Source organism: Octopus sinensis, unplaced genomic scaffold (genome assembly GCF_006345805.1).
Source record: "Octopus sinensis unplaced genomic scaffold, ASM634580v1 Contig12556, whole genome shotgun sequence".
NCBI classification, from domain to species: domain Eukaryota; kingdom Metazoa; phylum Mollusca; class Cephalopoda; order Octopoda; family Octopodidae; genus Octopus; species Octopus sinensis.
In genome coordinates this window covers 72,212-92,500 of record NW_021832610.1, presented here as the reverse complement: position 1 = coordinate 92,500, position 20,289 = coordinate 72,212, and the positions used below count along the sequence as shown (strand labels likewise).

At 36.7% G+C, this 20,289-nt stretch overlaps 1 protein-coding gene across 1 annotated transcript in view; it reads right to left on the bottom strand.

Annotated features, from left to right (window-relative positions):
- Positions 1 to 15,377, bottom strand: part of LOC115229376 — a 20,755-nt gene extending 5,378 nt beyond the window's left edge. The window contains exons 1-3 of the mRNA XM_029799740.2: positions 15,258 to 15,377; positions 12,650 to 12,717; positions 6,752 to 6,900 (exon numbers count right to left, since the gene is read on the bottom strand). Coding sequence (XP_029655600.1) covers positions 6,752 to 6,900; positions 12,650 to 12,717; positions 15,258 to 15,266 — 226 coding nt within the window. The 5' untranslated portion in view covers positions 15,267 to 15,377. The remainder of the gene's footprint in view (positions 1 to 6,751; positions 6,901 to 12,649; positions 12,718 to 15,257) is intronic.
- Between the last annotated feature and the right edge of the window lie 4,912 nt (positions 15,378 to 20,289).

Genomic DNA, 20,289 nt, shown 5'->3' with positions numbered 1-20,289 from the left:
TAACTATGGAGCAAACCTGTGGTAGAGGTAGCCTCAGGAAGACTTGGGATGAGGTGGTGAATCATGATCTGTGAACTTTGGTCCTCACTGAGACAATGACTAGAGACCAAGACCTTTGGCGATAAGTTGTGCTTGAGAAGACCGATCAAACCAAGTGAAATCGCAGTTGTGACTGATGCTGGTATCATGTAACCTGCACCCATGCAGGTGGCACATAAAAAGTACCTTTCAAGCATTGAGCCTCACGGAGGCAAAGTGGTTGAGGTCCTTTCGAATGTTGGGTCTCACAGAGACAATGATAAGACCTTTGGCATTATGTTGTGCTTGAGAAGATTCAACAAGCCAAGTAAAATCACATTTGTGGCACATACCTATTTTTTTACTACCCACAAGGGGCTAAACACAGAGGGAACAAACAAGGACAGACAAACGGATTAAGTCGATTATATCGACACCAGTGTGTAACTGGTACTTAATTTATCGACCCCGAAAGGATAAAAGACAAGGTCGACCTCAGCAGAATTTGAACTCAGAATGTAAAGACAGACGAAATACTGCTAAGCATTTTGCCCGGCATGCTACCGTTTCTACCAGCTTGCCGCCTTGTGGCATATACCAGGGCCATGCAAATGGAACCTGTGCTGGTGGGACATAAAAGCACCTTTCAAGCATTGGGCCTCACAAAGGCAAGGAGCCTACTAGTGAGTATTTAAAGGGAAATTTGGCAGGATGGTCATTCGCCCGCTGACATTCATTGATGCTGCATTGAAGAAACCAAAGAACAAAAGAAAAAAGGAGAAAGGAAAAAACACACTTGACACCAGAGCTGCAGACATCTCCAAAAGATGAGGGCCCACCATATCAAAAACGGTAAACAAGTAGGGGCCAAAACCAGACGTGGTTCCACCTGATGATGTCTTTAGCCACTAGATCCTATAAAGGAGTTGTTGAGGTAATGAACCACAAAACATGGTTGGAATTCCACTTGTTTCTGTCCATCTGTCATATGCTAACCTCTCTTCACACAGCACAAAGCCACCTCCTTCAATACAGTCCTCCTCCTCTCAAAGGATCTTTGTCTTGCAAGTTGCAAGTTACTTGGTGACCTTACTGGTACTGGTATAATGTTAGAAGCATCCAGTTCACTCAGAAAAGTGGTTGGCGTAACATCCCTGAATAAGGGTTGTTTAAGGTTGTTGAATGAAACACCCCTGTTTCCAGAGGTGAATTATTCAAACCCCAAAGGATTCCTCTCAATACATGGCTATAATGCTCCCCAACTACTTCCATTCTTGATCAGAGATGCACATATTGTCAGCCACCAAGGGACATGCTCAACTGGCTAAGGTTAAGCAACTGACTAGCAAATCTGTGGTATTGAGCAGAATATTTGCTGTAGACTATCTTTTATACCAAGATTTTTTTTTCATACTATTGAAGTGTCACTGGGGTAAAATATACAGAGCCCAGTATACTCATCATGACTACCCGTCTGATAAGGGTACACCAGGCACATGCATCACAAAATATGTGCGTGACATGGTGATCTCATATCAAGATAAACAATGCATGACCTTGCAGGTGGGGGCCCAGTTAGAATTTTCTTCAGGTCGAGTAGCCCATCCCACTCAAAAGGTCCCTGAATAAGGGTTATTTAAGGATGTTGAAAGAAACACCCGTGTTTCCAAAGGTGAATTATTCAAAACAAAGAATTCTTCTCAACACATGGCTATGATGCTCCCCAACTACTTCTGCTCATGATCAGTGATGTACGATCAAAGATGCACATATAGTTTGGCCATTAAGAGACATGCTCAACTGATTAAAGTCAAGCAACTAATTTGTTATATGTAATTAACAGTCAGTTTCGTGGAATTTTCAGACCCTATTTATGTAAACACTAATTTGTTATATGTAACTAACAGTCAGTTTCATGGAGTTTTCAGACCTAGCTAAATGTAAAAGTACAAGCTACAGAGACTGAGTTTTGGCATGTTGATAGTAGAGATAAAGCTAAATAAATCCTGAGATTTTGAGACACGACACCATCTCAATAAAATTTTAATGGACTATTAAAAGTGGATATAAACAGCAGAATTTCAGATCAAGACACCCACATAAGTTGGAATTTCTCCATTTTGTCAGGGATTTTTCCATTTTTTTTTCCATCACAGCTTTTGAAATGATGGTGGGGAAACTTTTTATTAAAAAAAAATTTTGAAAATTTATGATTTCCCTCCACTTCCCCTCTCCACCCACCTCAATATGAACTGATTTTGCACTACAAACTTAAAAACAATAGCTGAAGCCTTTTTAATTAAAAAATTTTTTTTTATATTTTCAAATGAAAAAGTGTGTGATTTAAGGGAGATTTAGTTGTTTTTACTAGCACATCCCACGACCACCTGAAAAACAAACAAAATGTGAAACTAAATCCTTGCTTTTAGCATTCAAAACATAAATTAAAGACATTAAAACCATGTAACTTACAGCAAACTCATTAGGAGAGAGGGAGAAAAATCAAAACGAATTTGTAAACACTACCAAAAATTGTCCAACTATATTTAAAATCTTCACATCTGAATTTAATAGTCAACAACATGATATTCCTTGCACAATATAATTTTTATTGGTACAATTTGACCAATATTTTGCAAAGAAAAGCAAAATTTACATGTGCATGTACTAGGTAAAATTGAGATGCCATTGTCCATATTTTGTTAAAACAACAAAAGGAAATGAAGATTCTCAGTGCAATGAGTCTATTCTAATTTGGGGATCTAGAAGACTTAGGTAGCTCAATTTAGTGCGAATTTTGTGCAAATATGTTTATTTCATAATTGATTCGTCCATTTCTTGAAATTTCCAGCTCAAATTCTATATTTGAAGCCCTGGATTCATTTTCCATTTGACCTCTCGCTGTGTGGGAATATGTCAGTTTGACAATTAGCATCAGTATACCATCTTCCTTATTGACTTTTGCACTTTTTCACTAAATTATGGCTGGATTCAGCAAAGAGCATATAGAATTCATGAGAAATTTTTCTTTCTTGTGATATAAAAATCTTGAAGAAAATATGTTCTTTTCTTAGTGAAAATTAATGATAAAATTTTCACTTATATATTTCATAATGATTTTCTAACCTACCCATACTAATTTTTATAGCAAAATAAAGCAAAGCGAAGTCCTTTTCACAACTATGATTTTCAACACAAATCAAGTTATAGCATTCCTGTGCATTGAACTAGAACAAGAGCTACTGTTCAGCAGTCAGAAATAAATAAAAGAAAAAAGGATGAACTTTGTGAATACGTGGAAATACCTATTTCGTTATTACCCACAAGGGGCTAAACACAGAGGGGACAAACAAGGACAGACATAGGTATTAAGTCGATTACATCGACCCCAGTGCGTAACTGGTACTTAATTTATCGACCCCGAAAGGATGAAAGGCAAAGTCGACCTCGGCGGAATTTGAACTCACAACGTAATGCAGACGAAATACCGCTAAGCATTTCGCCCGGCGTGCTAACGTTTCTGCCAGCTCGCCGCCTTATTTTTTTAAAGAAGTCAAGGGACCCTGCTAAGCACAGACCATAGTAGCTAAAGCCCATGCAGTAGAACAGTGTCTTCAAGTAAGTCAGTATGAGAAGTACACGTAAGCCTATGCTATCGTAATACAACAGTATTACAAAAGCCTTAGAGTGCCTTTAGTAAATTAGAAGAGGTACACCAAGGAAAGATGAAAGAGGCTAAATCGGCTTAGCAGGAACGGACTTCAATACGTGGAAATACCATGGTGATTGAGAGATTCTGGCATGAAAAGTGTCAGATTTTGATCAAAACTATGTAAAAAAAAAGTTCACAACCAGAATTTTCAACTGATGCATAATTTTCAATGGAAAAAGTGTATTTTGACATGAAAAGTGTGTTTTTGTGTGGTCAAACTGTTTTTGTCTCACTTCTACAGCACTCTATATTGATACTTACTCAAAGTGAATCTGATTGTAGGTAAATTCAACAAAATATAAACTTATTTAAAGTTTATTTAAACATCACCATAGAAAATTACTTATTAGTTAATAGTCAACTGGGCATACAACAAAATGCTAATATAAAGAATTGTGGAAATTATTGGATAATCTATCAGGTGGATTTAATGCACATAAGACAAGTTTATACCATTGGTATTTATCTTTGAACAAAACAAGAAAATGAAACACACAAATATTATCAACTAAACGAAATAAGCACACATGCGTGTGAGGTGGTATCAAAAAGTTTCCAGACTAGTTCTATCATGCACTAACAGATGGCAGCACATAGTTGTGAGCACAGTGAGAGCTAGCAGTGACTTTCAAGCCATAGTGTGCCAAATGATATCACTGTGTTTAGTTCACAAGTTGTGAAATTTGTGTTTTTGTGAGCACACATATTCTGTAGTCTGTGATTTTGTCCTGGACAGGAACAAAGGGCCAACGTGAAACTTTGTGTCAAACTTGGTAAACCCTACTACAGAAGGACTGAGCATGCATTGGGTTGTATGCAACATTTCAAGAAGTATGGGTGCTTCAAAAGCAGAAGAACATCCACTGGAAGACAATAAGCACTCTAGAAGACCTACCATGGAAGTGCATGGCTTAGTGGTTAGGGCGTCAGCACCATGATCGTAAGATTGTGGTTTCAATTCCTGGACCAGGCGACGCATTGTATTCTTGAGCAAAGCACTTCATTTCATGTTGCTCCAGTCCACTCAGCTGGCAAAAATGAGTAACGCTGCAATGGACTGGTGTCCCACCCAGCTGGGGAACACATACACCATAGAAACCAAGAAACCAGGCCCATGATCCTGGCTAGGCTTTAAAACAGCACATTTATTTAGAAAACCTACCACAAACATCACCCCAAGAACTGTGGTATTGTGCATTGAAAATTCATCCCTCAGGGTCAGATCATCAATTGAGAATTCTATGCAACGTTTTGAAGTGTTTGAAGAAGGACATTCAACAAAAGCAACTGGATCTGTGGGGCGCAAAGAATCGGATTTTTCATAACAACAATGCACCCTGTCACCAAACTCTCCTCACTCATGAATTTTTCACCAAAAAAAACATGGTATCACTTCTGGGCCTGTTCTATTCACCAGATTTAGAACCTGTGGACTTATATCTCTTCCCCAAGATGAAAATGCAGCTCAGAGGTCACTGTTTTAATGCTGTTGTCAAGATCCAGAGTGAATCACAGGAGGTCCTTGAATTGCTTACAAAAAACGACTTCCACGATGGATTCCACAAGTGGCAGAAATGCTGGGACCAGTGTATTGCTGTGCAAGGTGACTATTTCGAAAGAGATGATGTTAAAACATAGTTAAATAAGTTATTTTTTATTATTAAACATAACTAGTCCTGGAATCTTTTGACACCACCTCGTAAATGAGCAGAAACACATAAAACACATATAATAATGATTCACAATAAAAATTCATCAAAATTTGGCACATACCTTTTCAGTAAATTAAAACTATAGGTAAATAGAAAAATAAAAACAAGGTAAATTTGAAAAAATATTTCTAATCAAATTACACACATACACACACGATATTCCTTAAAGATGCTCAGATTTCTTCTAAACATGTAAGGGATCAGAAACTTTTTTCCCTTTTTGTTTACATTCTGCATAATGATTCATTTCAAAGGAAAAAAAATTTTAAATTCTAACAATTTTGTTTCTTTAGAACGATTGTGGCTAGGTCTAGTCTACTCCTAAAAATAACTAAGAAAAACAGCTTTTAAATTCTTACTGCATTCAGGTACAAATTCATTTTTTTATCATTATTGGAACTGTTATTAGAATTCTCTCTCATTTGGGAAAAGAAATATATGATCCTTATTTTGCTAAATTTTTCTATATCTTCTTTCAAAAATATTTTGAATTCAAATTTACTGCTTGATAACATGAAACTAGTATCTACCTTTCATTCATAATGAAAATTTTCAAAAAACAGAAGTAGAAAAAGAAATGGAAAACATCTTCAAAAATTAGCAGAGTTCAAATATTTCATAATATAATATAGGACAGTGTAATTCAATTGTTTTCATAGTAAAACCATGTGTTTTCATGAACATACTAACAATATTTGCATTGAAATTCATATTTAAATATTGATAAATAAAAAAGTTATAGTTGTTTAATGAAACCAGACTAAATTTATGATTATGTTAGAAATTAATTGAAACACAAAAGGGGTGTATTTTGGTCAGAAATATAGTAACGAAAGGGTTAAACTGAATAATGTAGTTCTAGGTACATACTGAAATGAATAAATCTGAACACAGTGATCACAGCCTTAAGAACTGTAACAAAATCAAGCGACTCGAGACTAATGAACAACAACTAACTCAAGCTAATAAGAGAACATCTATGGGATGACCAGACCGACTCGAAATAATGAAAAAATTACACACTTGTGAAAGAAACATAGAGCAGCTCAGGATGTTTTATATCTTTGTATTAGATATATAGCGAATCAAGAGGGAAGAAAAGTGTACACATGATGCATAATTATTGCTTTACACAAAATTCAACACTCTATATCAACAGACTCACAGTGAACTGCTTACCAACATGAACTGCCAATCACTCACTGTTCTTCATTTTATAATAATGAGTCAGTCCACCCTTGGTCACTGGAGGGTGGTCAGAATCCTTTCATAGCAGGATGTTAAAACGCTAAACAAACATTATACATACCTGGAAATATGCCTTTATAGCAATTGCAAAATGGTAGACGAGCATCATTTTTATTTTTTAAGTAACATTCATGTATTACGTCAGTCCTCTCAAAATCTTTGTGGCAAATACAACAGTATTCAACATGACCAAGCTTGTCTACATAAGTCCTGTAATATAAGAAAACACCATTGTTAATAATATAAATTGCAGCAGCAGACACCATGCCCTGAAGTATTCAATTACACTCAGTTACACCAAATTCTTTCTTTACCAATGTCTTTTAAAAAATATCATTGCTTTCTACATCATCATCATCATCATCATCGTAATTGTCGTCGTCATCATCATCATCATCACCACCACCACCTCTATAACTTTTGCATGAGTCTGATGGATGTTTCTGCAGTCGGCCAACAATCTTCACCTATTCCCATGTAAGGAAATGGTTCCCTTTCTCTGGACTTCTATTCAATGACAACAACAGACTAATGATACCACTTCCATGATAGTGACACTGATATGCAGCTATCACATAATGTTAAGAAAATGAGATACAAGCACCCACACACACACAAACACATCTGTGTGTGTGTGTGTGTGTGTGTGTGTGTGTATGTGTACACACAGATAATATTATTTAAAATAGTTTGATTTGGCTCCATGCAAACTCATTAAAGGTCATATCACTGAATATATATATATATATATATATATAACATCATCATCATCATTTAACATCTGTTATTTCAATACAAATATGTTTTATATATACACCCAGAACCACAATAATAGCTTAGAAGTGAAATTTAGGATTTCTCAGTTTTCTGAGAATCGATTTTGTTAAAACTTTTCCCAGCTGGTTTGCACAACTTTTTTTATTTCAGATTCTTCAGTTTTGGGATGAACCACACTAATAGCTTTTGAATGAAAATAGCCCATCTAGACATTGAGTACATACTTAACATAATAATATATAATAATAACATAATAATATATAATAATATATTTAACATAATAATATAACATTTATAACATAATGAATTATTTATCCACATGAGTGCCAAGGAAGAAACAATCCGATTGTGGGACCTCCAAGACTGTGGCAGCTGGGAATTTAAGAAATATAGGGTGTAAGTTTATATTGGGAAACCTGGAAAAACAAGCAAAGCCATTCTCACTGCCTTCAGATGTCCTCATGTACCAAAAACCACCAGAAATTATATCCTTGGGACCATGGCTTCCATGCAAGAACTCCTGAAACTGCCGCCTCACAGGAGTTTAAGGTTTCAATGGACCCAAATGGGCCATGACATTAGACTTGAGTTGTGTTCTGTTCACTGACGAAACTAGAGTAACCCTAGATTCCATGACTAATAGGGTTCTTGATGTTATTCAGCAAAATGGTGCTCATGTGGCTAAATAATTCATTATGTCAAAAAATGTCATAATATTAAGGTTTTCTTTTAAATATATACTCAATATATGCTTAATATGTATCATTACCCTTCATTTTCTAAAAAAAATGCTTAGATGGGCTATTAGCATGGTTCACCCATAAATTAAAGAATTTGAAATAAAAAAGAAAGGACGTTACACAGAATGAAAACATAACAATGGTGTTGGCATAGTGTGCAAACCAACTAGGAAACGCTTTATCAAAATTGATTCGCAGAAAACCGAGAAATCCAAAATTTCACTCCTAAGCTATTAGCATGGTTCTAGGTTTATTTATATATATATATATATATATATATATATATATATATGTATGTATGTATACCTGTAACAGAATACAGAAATACAGAATACAGATACAGACAAATAAGTCCATATGGAAGATTACAAATAAATTCCTTTATTTACATAATATCGAGGTCTCTTTCATTCTTTTGTTGTCTTACCATTTCTATCTATATATATGTATCATCATCATCATCATCATCATTTAGCGTCCGTTTTCCATGCTAGCATGGGTTGGACGGTTCAACTGGGGTCTGGGGAGCCCGAAGGCTGCACCAGGCCAGTCAGATCTGGCAGTGTTTCTACAGCTGGATGCCCTTCCTAACGCCAACCACTCCGAGAGTGTAGTGGGTGATTTTATGTGCCACCGACACAGGTGCCAGTCGAGGCTGGCGAACGGCCACGCTCGGATGGTGTTTTTATGTGCCACCGACACAGGTGCCAGATGAGGCTGGCACCGACACAGGTGCCAGTTGAGGCTGGCGAACGGCCACGCTCGGATGGTGTTTTTATGTGCCACCGACACAGGTGCCAGATGAGGCTGGCGGACGGCCACGATCGGATGGTGTTTGTTACGTCCCCAAAGCACGGAGGCCAGTCTATGCGGTACTGGCTACGGCCACGTTCGGATGATTTTCTTGTGTGCCACCGGCGCTGGTACCACAAAGATACAAATTCCATTGATGTTCATCTATTTTGATTTGATTTTCACTTGCCTCAACAGGTCTTCACAATTGTCACAAGAAGGAAGGTATGCACAGGTGGACTGACAACGTCCCAGGCAGGGGCCACGGGTTATGGCCTGACTAGTCTTGCCGGGTCTTCGGACGGTGTTTTTATGTGCCACCGACACAGGTTTTTATGTGCCACCGACACAGGTGCCAGATGAGGCTGGCAAACGTCCACGATCGGATGGTGTTTGTTGCGTGCCCACAGCACGGAGGCCAGTCGATGCGGCACTGGCCACGGCCACGTTCGGATGGTTTTCCTGTGTGCCACCGGCCCTGGTACCACAAAGACACAAATTCCATTGATGTTCATCTATTTTGACTTGATTTGATTTGATTATCACTTGCCTCAACAGGTCTTCACAAGTGTCACAAGAAGGAAGGAAGGTATGCACAGGTGGACTGACATATATATATACATATATATACATATGTAAATGGATTAATGAACTATCCTTTGTTTACTGTTAACATGGAAAATTCAATTAGCAAAATTCATGCATGTAACAAGGATGTAGCGACCTATTCAAAGGTAGAAACTCTGGGTTAATGTGCAGTAATTTGTATAGTATAAGTAAATAAATGGAGTTGAACGCAGGTGTTATTCAAATTCCTTTACTTTTGACATATGTTTCGAAGACAACATTGGTTTTATTCAAAAAAGGAATAAACGGTGTAAAATAATGTAATCTTCTCATCAGGAAAGAAAGAGAACCTATCTCGACAGCAAGACAGTATAACAATTTTGATGACTGCATAAATGATAAACAGAACACTATTAAGAATTTTTTCAAAACCATTAGTAGATCCAACGTCAAAGGCAGACCCTAGGAAGAGAAGGGGTAAAGAAATAATAAGTAGAGAACAAATAAAGAGGGATATATTGGTTAAAAAAATGTTCAAAGTCTTGGAAGTAGATTTCTCTATTGAAGTAAAAGGCAAGGTGAACTAAATGTTCAAACTATAAAGACTGGTAAAAATCACTTATATGAGCTAAAGGTATGTTTCTGCCAGTGCTTACATCTGTAAGATCGCTCTATAAGTGTGTTAACAAGATGATTCTTAGGGAAGAGAATATGGAAGAGTTCAGAGTTGAAAATGTTACAAAATCCTTTGCCCTTATCGTAAGGAAAAGATATGGACAGGATGAACCAATCTAACTTAAAATCCTTATTGTTGTCTTTAAGTTACCAAACCAATTTACTTAGCCCTGTGCTATAACATTTACTGCTATCCCTAAATGAAGAATAATGATTGGAAATTCTCTTAGATAATTGGGAAGAGGAGGTACCAATGCAGAAGTAGACATCGGTACCGCAAGAAATTTTACATTGGTATATAGAATTCTTAATCTTAGAATTATTAGAAATAAATTTAATTCTTTTGGGGTTGTCCTCAGAGACCAAAACTATGTTATTATTACTATTATTATTATTATTATTATTATTATTATTATTATTATTATATGAAGGGCTGGTATTAACAAAATTAATGTTGGAACTCTCAGAAAATGAACTTTTATTTAGCAGACTGGTATTATGAGAAGATATAATTTGTGAAAGATTCTTTGTGTTGGAGAAAGCAACTCTAACTATATGAGAATTAATAATTGGATGATATCTAGAATTTTTTGGAAAGTTCTTACCAACCACTTCAAGGAATTGCAAAGGAAGATTAGATTTAATTTGCCTTCCATATAGAATAACAAACCAAATACTTTTGCCAGTAACAGTCAATTTATAAGTAGTACTATCTATAAAGAACGGTGAATTGCCTCTAGAGTGAAAAAATGGGCTTAGATAACGGTTGCCTCCCTTACTCTGTAAAGGAATTTTATCATGTTTTGTGCTGTTGTCAATATTAGAATTAAAATCACTCTTCTTATTAAAACTAGATTTCTTGTTTCGAATAGTAGATGAAGGATGAGATTGAGCAGAATCAATGTATGTAACTTTTCTTTATACCCTGCTTTAACTAAGGCAGAGTTAGAAAATTCTGCATTGTCATTAAAAATGTCAACATTGGCGGACAGTTCAGACAATCTAACTGAAATGTTTTTAACTAAATTCTTAGTAATTGCCCTAGTATGATTACTGGATGGATTAATATACTTGAGATTGGTGGAAGGTTTGTGGTATGGGAAGTATGAGTTATTATGCAAATTAAGAGTAATATCTAAGAAGTTAGCTTCAGTTATCTCATCGTCAAAAACGATGTGAAAGCCCATTCTATGAACAAACCTAACTAACCTATTCTTAACCTTCTGTATTTTTTGATTGGAAATGTTTTGGAGGTAAAGCAAACAATCATCACGATATAGACCTCTACAGATGTCTGGGAACTGGTCAGCCATTTCATGAAGTATATATATGCTGACTAAATCCACAATTTCAGCAAAATCTTTCCAAGGATGAGGTTTCCTGGAAAGGTCCGAGGATGAGACTTCCTAGAAAGTTCCAAGGATGCGACTTCCAGGGAAGTTCCGAGGATAGTCTTCCTGGAAAGTTCCGAGGGTGATACTCCCGAGAAAGTTCCGAGAATGAAACTTCCTGGCAAATTTCGTGGACTTTCTGGAAAGATCCTAGGATGGTACTTCCTGGATAGTTCCGATGATGAGACTTCCTGGAAAATTCTGATGATTTCGTGGAAAGTTCCAAGTATGAAACATCCAGGAAAGTTCTCAGGATGAGACCTCCTGGAAAATTCCGAGGATGAGAATTTCTGGAAAGTTCCGAGGGAGATACTTCCTGGAAAGTTCCGATGATGAGACTTCCTGGTAAATTCCAATGATTACCTGGAATGTTGCAAGGATGAAACTTCCAGGAAAATCATGCACAGTTTATCTCGATATGAGATCACTATGTCACGTACATATGGTTGTGAGGCATGTGCCTGGTGTAGCCTTATCAGACGGGTAGTCATGATGGGTATGCTACGCTTTGTATATTTGACCCCAGTGTCACTTTTTTGGCATGCACTGCTCTCTCACTCAAGAAGAAGAAGAAGAAGAAAGTACTGCTTGTTTGAGGTCCTTGTTGTGACTTGACAGACAGTACAAACTGCCAGTAGACAATATCTTCAGTCAACAACATCCAAATATTGGATATTGTGCAACATCTTAAATAATAATAATAATAATAATATAATAATAATAATAATATAATAATAATAGTAATAATAATAGTAATAATAATAATAATAATTTCTACTATAGGCAGGAGGCCTAGATTTTGTGGGTAGGAAAAGAGTCAATCACTGGTACTTAATTTATTGACCCTGAAAGGATGAAAGGCAAACTCAACCTTGGTGGAATTTGAACTCAGAATTTTGTCTATTGACAGAATACCACTAAGCATTTCACCCAGCATGCTAACGATTCTGCCAGTTCACCACCTTAATAATAACAATAATAATAATAGTAATAATAATAATAACAGTAACTACTCACCATGTTTGAGAAGCAGAAATTATTGTATTACAGAGTAAAATCCAAATTGTAATGGGTAGTAATTTGGGCTGGAAAACAATAATTGATAGTAACAATAACAATAACAATAACAATCATCATCATCATCATCATAATAATAATAATAATAATAATAATAATAGTAATAATAATATTAATAATAATATTAATAATAATAATAGTGTGCTGAAAGGAATTTTGGGGTGTTTGACTAAATCACCTCTGGAAACATGAGTGTTTCATTCATCATCCTTAAACAAACCTTATTCAGGGACCTTTTGAACGGGATGAGTTACTCGACCAGAAGATAATTCAAACTGGACCCCACCTGCAAGGTCATGTGCTGTTTATCTTGATATGAGATTACCATGTCGCGCACGTATGGTTGTGATGCATGTACCTAGTGTACCCTTATCAGACGGGTAGTCATGATGGGTATACTGGGCTTCGCATATTTTACCCCAGTGTCGCTTTGATGGCATGCACTGCTCTCTCACTCAATAATAATAATAATCTTTTGGATTAAAATATTTTAGTCATAGGAGTGGCTATGTGGTAAGTAGCTTGCTTACCAACCACATGGTTCCCAGTTCAGTCCCACTGCATGGTACCTTGGGCAAGTGTCTTCTACTATAGCCTCGGCCGACCAAAGCCTTGTGAGTGGATTTGGTAGACGGAAACTGAAAGAAGCCCATCGTATATATGTATATATATATGTGTGTGTGTGTGTGTGTGTGTTTGTGTGTCTATGTTTGTGTCCCCCCCCCAACATCACTTGACAACCGATGGTGGTGTGTTTATGTCCCCATAACTTAGCAGTTCGGCAAAAGAGACCGATAGAATAAGTACTAGGCTTACAAAGAATAAGTCCTGGGATCGATTTGCTCGACTAAAGGCGGTGCTCCAGCATGGCCACAGTCAAATGACTGAAACAAGTAAAAGAGTAAAAGTTTAAAATGGATTATATTTAATTGGATAAATATGTTAAAAATAAAGTTGGCTATTCCCTATTTTAGACAAAGTGCAACTAGTCATAGCTAACATTTCTATGGCTAAAATATTTGATAATAAATGTGTGAATTTAGTTAAGGCAAAGAGATGCATATCTTTATATATATAAAAGAGAGGTTGTGTGCTGTCTGTCTCCTACGATTTAGATTCCTAACTACTCCCACATTTTGCGGTGCAGTTTAACCAAAACCAGGTATCTTATAGTCGTGATTCATATCGAGCCCTTCTGGGTATTAGCGCGCATCTATGATGAGTCTACAATTTAAAAAAAAATTACCATCAATTTTTCCCATTTTTAATGCAATTTTGGCATATATAAGGGAAGTAACTCTCTAAAAATTTATTATTATATCTCAGAACGTAAAAAGCTACAGTAACACCCCCCACTTTGTGGTTAGCCATATTGAGATGGCTATTATACTTTACATCTCTAAAAATGCTTATATAGTTATTTCCCTTACAAACCCGAGCAACGCCGGGCGATACTGCTAGTATTACATACAGGGTGATTCAAAAGTCTCTATACATAGGAAAAATTTATGTTTACAAGAGGAGGAGGGGCGGGAGGAGGAGGAGATGGGGAGGGGGAGGGGGATGGGGAGGGGATGATGAGGGGAGGGAGGAGGGGGAGGAGGATAATTTACCTTACCTTATCTAACTAATTTTACCCCTGCCAAATTTCTTTTATATACTCAAAGGTCGGCGATAATTTTCTGAAACAGTGACCAGATTAGGTTATGATGCTTTTAATATATTTAGGGAAGGCCATTTACTTAGTTGATGTAGTTTTTGTAAGGTAATGAAAAAATGATTTTTTACTAAGTCAAAAATGCAGTATAAAAAACACCTGATCTTGTCCCACTCCTATCCATTTTTCTGAAAGTTATGAGGAAAACCAGTGGGTTGGTATAAATTTCCCAAAACTCCTCTCGCTACCCCCTCGGAAATTTTTACCCAACATACATGGAATCTACGGCATCTGAAAATTTCGTTAAAAAGTATCCATTTTCCTGTTACGAGGCGGGGAAAAACGAGTAGGCGCTCGGGACGGCCCTTCCGTTTGCTACCGCAGGACCCCACAAGAAACACATATTGCCTACGTAACACTAAGTTACTGTCGCGGCAAATGACCCTTAGATGACACTCTCACCTGGTCAGGTGAAAAGAAAAGAAACAGAAAATAATACTGATCCAATTGGAATAGCTTTGATCATAGGTCTGTTCGATTACGATTAACTTGTAAAACTAGAATTTTTCAAACTGACGATAAGTAACTTGTCAATAGTTTGTTATTTGATAACAAATAAGTAATCTCACTTTAAACTATGTACTTTTAAATACTATGCTGCACTCCACTTAATTCCTCTATGTCACCGCTTAATTGTTAATAAATAACATAAATGTAAGAAAAATAGTCGTAAAAGCCAGAACACTGAATGAATTAAAAGACATTTCCTATTTTCATTTCCTAGTTGTAAAATTCGAGCAATTTCTGCATAATTTATATACAAAATAAAAAGGAAGACCAGGTTTTTCAAATCACTAAAATAAAACGATTGAGAAATTACAAATTACTTACTTTTATCATCGTGGTATCTTGAATATTTGAATTATTGAAGTAAAAAGGTGTTTAAATAATGAAAATTGGTGTCTACTTCCTGCTTTCTGCTTTCGTTTTTTTGTTCTTTTTTTTTTCTCTGTTTCAGAATACAAAAGCTTTTAGATAATAATAATAATAATAATAATAATAATAATAATTGTGTACAGTGCTCAGGTGCACTACAACTCATCTAAAGTCTATATATAATCAGGTGTAGTTTCGGCGGATTTCGGAAAGCATGAGGGCCTTAAAGGATGCAGTGTCGTGACAGTCAACAACTGACGCAGGCAGTTTATTCCATGCTTCAGCAACTCTGAGCGTGAAAAAATGTTTCCGAAAGTCATGGGAGCTGTGTTGTTTTCTGAAAAGTTAGACACATGGAGATAATGTCATGATGTACATTGAACTGAAGTATATTTAATTATTTTTAGTTTTATTTTTCTTCTGGCGGTCATATCTATTTATAGGTGTGATTTGGAAATTCCAACTTCTTCAGTTTGTGCATTCATGCACACACACACACACACGGATAGTATGGCTATAATACATGTGTGGGTGATATAAATACCAGAGATGGATTCCTCTTGCCTTCTTTCATCAACTATAGCCACTTTGGACAAGTTTCAGCTGTCATGCCTATCTCCTTGGCTTTCTTCTGGGTTCCACTCATAACTTCTCTGGAAATAGCACACTGATCCAGCCGGGAAGTTGCAGTAGCTAACTTTGTTGTGTAATAAGGCCACATGCCATCTCTTGACCAGGGTCTCATCAACTTTGTCCCATTTCGTTTCCTTTACCTGGTGGGAAATCTAAAATCTGGTTTTTCCAGTTTCCTTCACAGTTTCAGTTTTCCACACTTTTCATCTTGTTGGTGTGTCCTACTTACTCAACCTCAGAGAGAAGTAATGACACGGAAAAAATCGATTATCACTAAGAAAAAAAAACTCGGATTTTTTTTATTCAACCTCAGAGAGAAGCAATGAAGTAATGACACGGAAAAAGACTGCAGTGGCCACTTTTGCTTTGTGACTTTGTCACAACTTGGGTAGAGGCAATGGAAAAGCTGTGCAGTAAGTTCATGCAAAGGTGGTCAGGCGTTCCCCCAAATTTCAGTTCAGTGGTCAGTAAGTTCATACAGAGGTGGTCAGGCATTCCCCACAAATTTCGGAGCCAAAAATTGCAAAAAGATATTTTTGGTACTGAAATGTTTAATTTTTGTGTGGGGAGAGAGAGAGAGAAAGAGAAAGAGAAAGAGAGAGAGTGAGTGGTTGACAAAGTTTACCTAAACATTGAATGGGTAACAATCTATCATGATTATATATCATCATCATCATCACCATCATCGTTCAACTTCTGCTTTCCCTGATGGCATGGGTTGATCAGTTTGACTGAGGACTGGCAAGCCAGGAAAATCTATTTAGAATTATTATATATATTATATGCAGTGATTTTAAGGGGTAGGAAAAAGATATTTTGTTAATATTTTGCTTTTACTCCATTTCACTCATACATGCAAAAACTCTAACATGTTTTTTTAAAGATGAATTTATCTTCTATCTCTCCACTGACTTCAATAACCTCTTCATCTTCACTTATTCATTTCAAGCATCTTTTAATTTTCAATCTAATGTAATCCACACTCTCTCGAAAATATATTTCTGCAAAATGTTATACTTTAGGAAACATTTTTCACGCTGAAGCATGGAACAAACTGCCGTCATCAGTTGTTAGTTGTCGGAGCACTGCATCCTTCAAAACTTCCATGCTTCCTGAGATTCGCCAACACTACACCTGATTTTCTCCCCTACGTACACACACAAGCATGTATCTGGCTCATACATTGTTCGCTTTCCAGACATTTGTACATTACTGCATATACTTTATACGCACTTTCTGACAAGTTGTGGTGCACCTGAGCACTGTATACAATAATTTCATTAGTATTATTATTATTATTATTATTATTATTATTATTATTATTATAAAATTATGGGTAAAAAAAGAAATAGCAAAAAATATTTGAAAATGGGGATGAGGGTGAAATTTCCGAGGGCTCCACCCCATCCCACCCTGTTTTCCGGGTTTTGTAGCATATTAGGAGGTCACTGGAATTCAGTCAACGGAAAAAAAATTCCAATGATGCTGGGATAAGGGAGGGGGCCGGTTTCCAACCCACCCCTTTTTTTTTTTCAGAACAAAAATAAAGGGTTTACTCTTTTACTTGTTTCAGTCATTTGACTGTGGCCATGCTGGAGGACCGCCTTTAGTCGAGCAAATTGACCCCAGGACTTATTCTTTGTAAGCCTAGTACTTATTCTATCGGTCTCTTTTGCCGAACCGCTAAGTTACGGGAACGTAAACACACCAGCATTGGTTGTCAAGCGATGTTGTGAGGGACAAACACACACATAAACACACACACACACACACAACACACACACACACACACACACACACATATATATATATATACACGATGGGCATCTTTCAGTTTCCGTCTACCAAATCCGCTCACAAGGCTTTGGTTGGCCTGAGGATATAGTAGAAGATACTTGCCCAAGGTGCCACGCAGTGGGACTGAACCGGGAACCATGTGGTTAGTAAGCAAGCTACTTACCACACAGTCACTCCTGCGCGCAGCATATTATGAGGCCAGGGTGCTTGATTCCATGCAAAAAAACAGAATTTTTTTTAAGATCAATAGGGGTGGGGGGTGAAATTTCCGAGGCTTCCACCTCACCCCACCCCGTTTTCCAGACCCCAAAGAGCATATTAGGAGGTCACAAGAATTCATTCAACAAAAAAAAAATTCCAGCATGGGTGGTGGGGTGCCCCCTTTTTTTCCGAACCAAAATAAGGAATTTGTAGCATATTAGAAGGTCAAGATACTTGATTCCATGCAAAAAATCTGAGGTTTTTTTTCTTTTTAGTGAAAATCATGCGGGTAAAAGGATCAAAATTTACCAAATCGACCTTTTTTTTCAAAATTTTTTCAGGGATTTCCCTTCTGTATTAACACCCGCACAATTTTATCTAAGAAAAAAAAAGAACTCAGAGTTTTTGCGTGGAATCAAGTACACTGACCTCCTAATATGCTTCAAAACTCTTATTGTGTTTCGGAAAGTGGGGGGCGCACCCCTCCCGGAATCATTGAAAATGTTTTTTTCATTGAATGAATTCCTGTGACCTCCTAATATGCTACAAAACCCTTTTGGGGTCTGAAAAGCGGGGTGAGGTGAGGTGGAAGCCTTGGAAATTTCACATCCCACCCCCAGCGATCTTTTCATCCCCACCTTTTTTCCGAACTAAAATAAGGGGTTTGCAGCATATTAGGCCAGAGTACTTGATTCCAATTTAAAAAATCCAATTTTTTTTTCTTAGTGAAACTCGTGCGAGTGTCCCCTTCACCTCCCACTTAGAGTTATGGTTAGAATTTGGCTGCATGCTGCTGAAGTGACACCATATATATGATACATACATGCATACATACATACTTATATGTGTATGTATATATGTATTATGTGTGTATATATATATATATATATATATATATAGATATATATATATATAATATATATATATATATATATATATATATATATATATATATATATATAAAAGGCAGTTTGTCTGTCTGTGTGTCTGTCAGGTTGTACTCTCACCCTGACCACGGCTTTCAACCAATTCTGATGAAACTTGACACACACATAGCCCAATGTTATAATTCAAAACTAACGCAGTGAAAATTTTGAAAAGTTCCCCCAGTTCTGAAAAAAATCGATAAATTCGACATGGGGTCAAGAATCTAAGCTTATCATATGCAACACATTTTCCGTTGTAGTTTTCGCAACTTGCAATCGATTTTCACTAAACTGATGGTGAAGCTTAATGTAACCCTAAGGAACTTAATTCTGACATTAGTCTTCCATGCAATACCTTACCATCAGAAAAAATAGATAAAATCATGCCATTTTGGGAAATCGCGTTCAAATTCAAGAGGACATATTTTCGACGATATCTTTAACAAATTAGCAGGAATTTTTTTTGAAATTCACAGCGAGAGCGCCTTCGTTCCCTAGAGGGAAAGGACTAGATTGGGATTAGTCATTGCCTACTAGAGGCTCCCGAGCCCCCTTTTGCTTGACTTAGGTTAGGATTAGGTAGGGCTTAGCTATGGTCCGAACCCAACTTGGGGTTCGGGGGGGCAGTGTCAAAAGGGCCGGCATGTGCAACTTTATCACCACTGCCTGTCAAACTCTCAACCCATGCGTTCCCGTCGCGACACTGATCCCGCAGAACTGGGTTGGGTGTGCTAAACAAAACCAGAAAATGCACTTTGACTGTCATAGATTTTCTTCATGCATGCAAGGGAACGGTGCCTTGAATGCCTTAATACCTTTTAGGCTTCATTTTACAAAATAACAGTTCAATGAGTACAAAAAAGGGTAAAAAGGTAAAGGGCATTGCTTATCAATAAAGTTTCTTACATACCTGGGCAATGCCGGGCTATGCTGCTAGTATATATATAAATTTATATAAATAAAGATAAGATCGTTATTTAAATACCAATCTTATCAGGTGGCCAGCATGGGAATAAAAACCTTCAAAGGTAATAATTATTATCAAAATTATAATTTAGGGTATCTAAGAGATACCACCACGCTGGAAATAGCAGCCAAAACTTGACTCTAAAACCACATTAAATGTAATTTTTTTGCTAGTTTATTTTGTCTCTTGTCTTCTCTCCTGGTGCTGTATCAACATTTAATGTGGTTTTAGAGTCAAGTTTTGGCTGCTATTTCCAGCGTGGTGGTATATCTTAGATACCCTAAATTATAATTTTACACATATATATGTATATATATATATATATGGTAAATGAAAGACAGAAGAGGGAATATACAAGAATTTATTATTAATCATGACACATCTCACGGGATCTATTCAATGTACTGTTCTGTGATGGTAAGATTAACAAAAAAGTACACCATCTGGTGAGAGATAAATATTA